This window comes from Solanum pennellii, chromosome 5 (genome assembly GCF_001406875.1).
Source record: "Solanum pennellii chromosome 5, SPENNV200".
In the NCBI taxonomy this organism is placed as follows: Eukaryota; Viridiplantae; Streptophyta; class Magnoliopsida; order Solanales; family Solanaceae; genus Solanum; species Solanum pennellii.
In genome coordinates this window covers 77734621-77743314 of record NC_028641.1, presented here as the reverse complement: position 1 = coordinate 77743314, position 8694 = coordinate 77734621, and the positions used below count along the sequence as shown (strand labels likewise).

The 8694-nt window shown below is 37.2% G+C and overlaps 1 protein-coding gene across 1 annotated transcript; it reads right to left on the bottom strand.

The window, feature by feature from the left end:
* Nucleotides 1-1480: 1480 nt before the first annotated feature.
* Nucleotides 1481-8694, bottom strand: LOC107020485 (T-complex protein 1 subunit gamma). Its single transcript, XM_015220877.2, has 13 exons — nt 8541-8694; nt 7127-7188; nt 6035-6107; nt 5871-5938; nt 5596-5665; nt 4813-4881; nt 4665-4736; nt 4052-4125; nt 2643-3305; nt 2438-2563; nt 2193-2297; nt 2035-2109; nt 1481-1889 (listed from the first exon to the last, which is right to left on the bottom strand). The coding sequence occupies exons 1-13, from the start codon at nt 8563-8565 to the stop codon at nt 1698-1700; spliced, it is 1674 nt and encodes a 557-aa protein (XP_015076363.1). The 5' UTR covers nt 8566-8694; the 3' UTR covers nt 1481-1697.

The window sequence follows — 8694 nt, the reverse complement described above, 5'->3', positions numbered from 1 at the left end:
ATTTGTTGCCACTAATAGTAAACTTTTAGCGGCGACTTATTTAGTTTTAGCGACAAACATGTCGCCACTAATAGTATACTTTTAGCGGCGGCCTGTTTTAGTTTTAGCGACAACATATGTCGCCACTAATAATACACTTTTAGCGGCGACTTATTTTAGTTTTAGCGACAACATTTGTCGCCACTAATAGTGTACTTTTAGCGGCGACTACTTTTAGTTTTAGCGGCGACTTGTTTTAGTTTTAGCGACAAAATTTGTCGCCACTAATTAGTACACTTTTAGCGGCGACTTGTTTGGGTTTTAACGACAACTTTTGTCGCCACTAATAGTACACTTTTAGCGGCGACTTATTTGGGTTTTAGCGACAACTTTTGTCGCCACTAATAGTTCTCTTTTAGCGGTGACTTATTTGGGTTTTAGCGACAACTTTTGTCGCCACTAATAGTACACTTTTAGCGGCGACTTGTCTTAGTTTTAGACAATTTGTCGCCACTAATAGTACACTTTTAGCGGCGACTTGTTTTAGTTTTAGCGACAACGTTTGTCGCCACTAATAGTACACTTTTAGCGGCGACTTGTTTTAGTTTAGCGACAAAATTTGTCGCCACTAATAGTACACTTTTAGCGGCGACTTGTTTGAGTTTTAGCGACAACTTTTGTCGCCAGTAATAGTACACTTTTAGCGGCGACTTATTTGGGTCGACAACTTTTGTCGCCACTAATAGTACACTTTTAGCGGCTACTTATTTGGGTTTAGCGACAACTTTTGTCGCCACTAATAACGGTATACTTTAAGCGGCGACTATTTTTGTTTTAGCGGCAATGAAAGTCGCCTGATAGTGTAGGTTTAGTTTTAGCGGTAATTAAAGTTGCCAGTAATTAGTTTACTTTTTGCGACGACTAGTTTAGTTTTAGCGGCAATAACAGCGCCACTAATAGTTTACTTTTAGCAACTACTAGTTTAGTTTTAGCGACAATAATTGTCTCTACCTAATACTGTACCTTTAGCGGCGACTTATTTTGTTTTAGCGACAATAGTTATCACTGACTAATTTTAGTTTGTTGCCGCAAATAGTACACATTTAGGGGCGACAAATTTAGTTTTAGCGACAATAATTATCACCGACCTATTTTAGTTTGTTGCCGCAAACCGTACACTTTTAGCAGCGTCTAATTTAGTTTTAGCGACAATAATTATCACCACCAATTTTAGTTTGTTGCCGCAAATAGAACACTTTAAGCTTGTGACCTATTCAGTTTTAGTGGCGACATATAGAATACTTCTTTTATATTTTGGCAGCTGTTTAGATACCATATTGTTCGTGTTTGTGCCTCCTACAAATAAACCTTTACTGAATATTAAGGTTTATTTTGACGTTTTTCACTTAATAATACATTATTGTTTGCTAGTATTCGTTGAGTTCATGACTCAAAACATAATTTTCCTGAATTTGATTTGTATGGCCTTAAATTTGTTGGATCCTTGAAAAACAGGCCTATAATGATACCCCTACATTGATTAGTCATTGTACTCGCAACATCAAATTTAATTTAAAACCAAAAACTGAAACACAATCTATATCAAATACAACGTGAACATATGACAACCAACAACTGCCAGCAGTCAAAAACAGCAGAAGTTACATGTCAAGCACAAAAAGTTCAAGCAATCAGTCAAGGGCAGCATAGTATCATGTTCATTCCGGAATTAGCTGGTCATTGTCTGCATCACCTTCTTCGTCTATTTTTGGTTTCGATGGACCTTGTCCTGCTCCAGGGGCTTGCTTCTTCTTTATTCCACTCACAATGTCATCAATTCTCAGAAGTAGGCAAGCAGCTTCAATGGCAGTTTTAAAAGCCTGTGCTTTTACAGCATAGGAATCCCATATCTGCACATATTTAAAGATTGTTTAATCAAATACAAATACCTATATTCATTCTTCATTTTACAGACTCATACACGTGTGTCATGAATCCCCTATCCTAGTTCTGATGGGGTCATGGAGTGTAGGAAGGAAGAACATAATATCATACCTTCCGCTCTTTCATGTCGGTAATCTCACCAGTGTTTCCGTCAATGCCTATCCATGCATTCTCGCCATTTGCATGCTATAGATAAATAAATGAAAAGAATTTAGATGAACACAAATTACGGAATATTGCATATCCACCTCAAACAGTAAAGTTTCTACCTTTCCTTGAAGAGCGGTCATAGTACGAATCACATTTACACCGCAGTTCTGAGCCAAAGTTCGTGGTATAGCTTCAAAAGCAATTGCAGCAGCTTCATACGGCCACTGCATATATGACAGGAGGATGAAAGTATTAGCATCCGTTGGCTTTTTTTCAATTTCCACGAAGAGTCTCAGAAGATCATATATTCGTGACTCGTTTCAATCTGCAAATAAAGAGCAATAACTTGACGAACTTTACTTACCTTTTCTATGCCTTCAACGGATGAACTTTTCTGCTTTAACATGGCAGATACAGTTAACTCTGTTGCACCACCACCGGGAACTAGCTTAGGACACTTGATGATGTTTCTAGCGACAGACATGGCATCCTGAAAAAGCACAAGGAGCAGCTCAAAATAGTGTGATTTATAGCTATCATCTGCTAAACCTATGGAATTGAGGAGATACCTGTAGATTTCTTTCTACTTCATTCAGTAGATCTTTGCTCGCACCCCTTAAAAGTATAGTACATGCTTTCGGATCCTTGCAATCGACAATAAAAGTAAAGAACTCATCCCCAATTTTTTTCACTTCAAACAGACCGGCACCAGTACCAACATCAGATTCTTGCAACTCATCAGGTCTATTAACAATAACTGCCCCACATGCCTTAGCAATTCTGTTATTGTCTGTCTTCCTTAGCCTTCTGATTGCACTGACACCAGCCTTGCACAGATAATGGCATGCCAGATCACTGAGTCCCTTTTCAGTAATAACCACATCCGGCTTGAATTTAAGTATCTGTGCGCACATGTTCTCAATGTACTCTTCTTCCATTTTCAAGAGGACAGTCCAATCCTCCTCTCTAAGGAGCTCTGCATTGGTTTGGTTCTCACCTTTCTTGTACTCTAGAGGACAATCAAGTAGAATGATGCGAGGGTTTACAATCTTTCTCTTCATTTTGCCAGGGGCAACTACATCTTTGTTCATCATTACTCCTTTAAGCACCACAGAGTCTTCCAACTGCCCACCAGGCACCTTCTCAACCTTGATGTACTTCTTGATGTCCACCTCACGTAACCCTTGGCCAAGTTCCACACCAACCATTCTTGTAGCATCAATTGCTAAATCCTGATGATAAAGTCAGACAATGAACACTGAAAACATGACCTATTCAATCCTATTGCAGTAAAGGACTTCTTGAAGGAAGACTTCTTTAATTTGAAATCCATATATCAATCAACCAGTTGCCTGGTGGAGACCTGATCTCGTGGTTACCAAACCAAAGTCGAGGTGCTGGAACCAAGAGATCAGAGATTGAATTTCCATCACCTTACGTCGCTCCATAAAATACACACACACACAAATCCCGAGAACTATATCTCAATCCCAAAAGTCTCTCAATCAAGTTGTGGGAAGTAACTTCTTAAGTCATTATAAAAAACACACTATGGAAAGAAATACAAGAACCAAGTATCTATATGACTAGAAGAAAATCATAAGAAACATTAGTAGTTAACTAGTCTGTAATCTGTATGCATGTGCTTCTTTACAATTAATTATTTACCCTTTTCGAGAAAAAAGAGTCATGTATCCATGTCTTCTTTCTTGATGTTCAAACCATTTGATGTGAGGTAATAGAACTCATGAGAAAGATATCCAGGCACAAATATAGATTATGCTTTGATTGCTTTCTGTTATTCCCACTTGTAGGTTAGACATAGTACATACCTTCAAGAAGAAGCCATCTATCGGAACTTAAGAAACAATTTAATTTTTCGCTCCAAATACCTCCAGATGTAAGTTTCTTAATTTATTTCATGTCACTTTGAGGGTAGGGGTGGGGGTGGGGCGTATTAGAAATAAATTGTACTTACTGAAATTAAATCCCCAAATTGACTAGTAAATTTTGTGCCGATGCAACTCTTAACCAGACCCAACATTGTTTCACCTGCCACAGTTAGCAATTATTTTGAGTAATAACGCATGTTAAAATCATTCAGAAAACGTATACGAGCTACAATAATAGCATAAAATCTATTCCTGTAAAAAATAAGCACAAAAAAATTAAAACTTGAAAAAGAGCAAGGAGCGATGAGAAAATCAAAACCCAAGATAGAAGGATTAAGTTAAACGAAAAGCACAAAAATTAGTTAAATGTGTAACTCCCATATACTCAATTCGATGTTCATAACAAAAAGCTATTTCAAGAATTTATTTAAATAATGATGTTGTTTCTCTGCTTACAACCCCATATCAAGACCTAGCAATTCCAGCAACCACACAAAATTATGTTCTCTTCCACACTAAAAACATATAGCAAACTCAACGAGTTATCCAAAAGCACCTCCAAAAGTTCTAGAGAAGACATCCAAAACTCTAGGTGTTTTGTATTTATCTAATACCCCCAGGCATGGAACTACTAAAATATAGAAGTACTCACAGTGGAGTTATGAAAAGACAGAAATGTAAGAAGCAGAGGGAACTTACGATCTTCAACATCAACTGTGATTGCAGTTTTGTCAAGCACGGCAACAGCATCCTCAAGAGCTTTAGCGTAAGCTGGTCACAGAAGTACATATATTAATTTCAGAGAACTTCGGCGGAAGGATATAAAATTTTAAGGCTCGTCTGTTACCTCTACATATTACTGTAGGATGATACTTCTTGTCAATAAAAGCTTCCGCAACATGGAGCATCTCACCAGCTTCAAAAATATTGGTAACATAATTAATATTGAAGTAAGCAGCCAGCTTAGAGATCTTTTATACACTTCTCATCATACTATCGTGCCAGAATTGAACACATTTTTTATTAACATGAAAACAATTCACCCCTCGTCTCACTTTAGAGGCGTTGAAACAAATGTGGTTCAGCTTAACTTCAAAAACTAGACAAGAGCCTCTGCCCCTCTTCTCGTACTTCCTCTCTAACCCCCACCCCCCCTTGTTTTTATTTGCAAGTGCTGAGGGTAGATTTCTAGCCCATAACCTTCCTCTCTAACTGCCTCGGTCCACATCAATCAAACATAGGCGTGGTTTTTGGTTGTCTTCCAGTGTGCCTCAGACTTCCTCCTTCTGGTCCTCCTACATTTCTCATTGATGTTCTTATTTGTATCCTCTGTTTTGAGTTTTGAATCAAGTAAAATGCTTTTTCAAATAAACGAGCTCTATTAAAGTGTTTGCCTGTTCATTTCATGGAATCTAGTGGCTGCCCTTCTAGAGAATTTAGGCAAAACTGAAACTTAAGACTACTGAACACCCCTCAAACAATTAACAGCTAGACAATATGTATCAATTGATTACACAATTAACAGTTAGATACCTAAGATAAAGAGGCGAGTGAGTTAATGAGTTCCATGACAACAATTTAACTGATAAAATCCATCCACCTAATGCAAAAAAATTAAATAGAGCCATACCAAGGACAATTACTGATGTTGTTCCGTCTCCTACCTCTTCATCTTGGGTGCGGCTTAGTTCAATCATTGACTGCAGCAGCAGAAAGATATAACCAATATGAAAGCTTAAACAAGAAAGCAAGCACACAACAATGTGAGCACAAACATATTCATTAGAATATGGCATGTAATCAAACATTAACACAACCAAAACAAAATCCATGAACAAACAAGGGAACACACACAAACATAGATGTCTAGAGGTCAGCAGAGAGAGAGAGAGAGAAAGCATATACCTTGGCTGCAGGGTGAGCAAGATCTAGCTCACGGAGAATTGCATTTCCATCATTGGTTACTACAATTCCTGAAATTATTCATTAACCTTCATGAATTTCACCAAAATTACCAAGAAAGAGGATACGCTCATGACTTGTTTCAACATGTGTACAAAATAGTTTACCTCCAGCAGCATCAAGGAGCATTTTTAACATGGATCGTGGTCCCAAAGTGGTACGGATAATGTCAGCAACAGCCTGGCAACAAAACAGAACATAAGAGAACTAACATACGTACTAACATGAGCTGTAACAAACAATTATAAATTCTGAGAAAATACAGAGAAATATATGATTCCTCATTCCCACTTTATTTTGTTATGAGGGTGGTATCCAGACAAGCTTGCCCTCGCCTCAAATATTCCCTACCCTACTTCCCACCCGCACAAGTATTGGGTGACTCTTCCCTTGGACAAATGGGAAAAAGTCACCTAGTTTTTTGCCTTTGCTCAGATTTGAACCCCAATAAGAGGGATTCAAATCCCTTATTTGTCCAATGTATTCTGTTTCTAGCTTAACTTTCCATGCAGTTTTTTGTTTTAGGTTGAGAGCAACAAATCAAAGAAATGCCTTGAAGACACTTGAACTAGCAAATAGATTTGCCTCCTCAAACTTCTAGAGCATCCAAAATACGGCTAAGATTTCTACAAATTCTCAATCATTCTTGGTGTTTTATAAGGATCGCATTCATTCTTGCATAATGTTAATACTGCCTAAGGAAAATTATCAATAGCAATGCTTGCAGGATTGCTTAGACAACATAATGAGAATAGGACCCAATATAAGAACATATTCAACTCAGTAATCATTTTCAGGAACACCAGTCAACGTGCATTTTAGTGCAACCTGTGTATAACCACATTATGCAGTTTTACTGACAAAAGCCACGACAAAGAATAATATCAACAAAGCAATCAGCTAAGTCAAGTCCAATTTAGCATGGTTGAATAAGCAAGTGAATGATCCATAAATGCATAGCAGGAAACAGTAGGAACTCAAACTAGTGGGCACAAAAATGTAGAAATTCCAAAAGGATCAACAATATCATCCTCCATCTAGATGTCCGACGAATAAACATAGAAGTTCACAATAAACATGCCATTTTAACAGCTAGTAAAAAACAAGTATATCAGTAAACATATTTAAAAAAATACAAACTATTTATGAGTTCACTTATTATTCTAAGAATAGACCGAAAAAAATGGACAAATAAGTACCTTTGCCGCCTGAATATTCGCCCGCTGAACCTTGCCACCTTGCTCGCGTTTCATAGAATCCTCTGCTCAATACAACCATTGTAAGAAAACAACTAAAAAAATGGGTCCTAGAAACTAAAACACTAAGGGGTCATTTGGTAGGACGCATCATATAGAATAGTACATGCATTAGCTTGTTTATTATTTATACCTTGTTTGGTACAATTCTTTAAGCTTATATATAACTAGTACATACAAATCATAGAACTATGCAAGGGTTTATGCTTGCACTATCATGGTAAATTTCCCCTCAAAACCTTTTCCACATCTACCATATTTGTGGACGGTATTTATATAAACAAATAATTTATTTAAGAAATTATGCAAAGCATCTCATTTTTAATACACCAAACAAACTGTGCATATGAAATAACTTAGCCTAACTAATACAAACATTACTAATACACTATATTCAACACTGTTCTTGTACACCCTACCAAACTACCCCTAATCAAAATCTGCATATGCAATAACTTAACATAACTAAGTTGGATATTTACCCGTTGTACCTTGCCACCTTGCTCACGTTTCGTAGAATCCTCTGCTCAATACAACCATTGTATGAAAACAACTAATAAAATAGGTCCTAGAAACTATAATACTAGGGGTCGTTTGGAAGGATGCATCAGATAGAATAATACATGCATTAGCTTTGTATTTATTTATACCTTGTATGATAGATTTCTTTAAGCCTGTCTATAACTAGTACATACAAATCATAAAATAAGCAATGCAAGGGTTTTAATGTGTGCACTATCATGATAAATTTCCCCTCAAAACCTTATCCACGTCTACCATATTTGTAATAATTTATTTTAGAAATCATGCAACACATCTTATTTTTAATACACCAAGCCAAGCTGAGCATATGAAATAACTTAGCATAACTAAGACAAGCAAACTACCCCTAACTAAATCTACATATGCAATAACTTAGCATAAGTAATACAAGCATTAGCTCTGTTCACCATTGTTCTTGTACACCCTACCAAAAGACCCCTACCAGAAAAGCTCAAAACCATAGTAATTACTACATCCTCAAACACCCTTTAACCCATCTTACTCAACCCATGTCTAAAAACTACATCTTGCACAAACCGATCGAGCATTTCAAAAATGAGACAATCAATCAATTAGTTCAAACCCCAACAAGATAAGATTCGTCTTAACATAAACTCTATCTCTCAATTCCCCTCCATCAACAAGTTAAAACCTCAACCCCAAACTAGTTCCGGTCACACTACATGAATCATCCAGATCCGTTCTACTCCACTCGACACATTTTCACGTAAAACAAGCAAATGGGTATCCGAAAAACACACGGAAAAGTGGAGAAAACGAACAATAAAGGGGAAGAAAAAAACAAAAAACTTACGCATAACAAGAACTGGAGCATGCATCTTGCTAATTTGAATGGTGACCTAGAATGGAAATGTTGAGATTTCTGTTCTTCGTAGATTGTGGGGTTCGCAAGAGGGGGGTGGGTGGGTGGGTTAGGGCAGAGAGAACACTTCACTATGATCTCTATC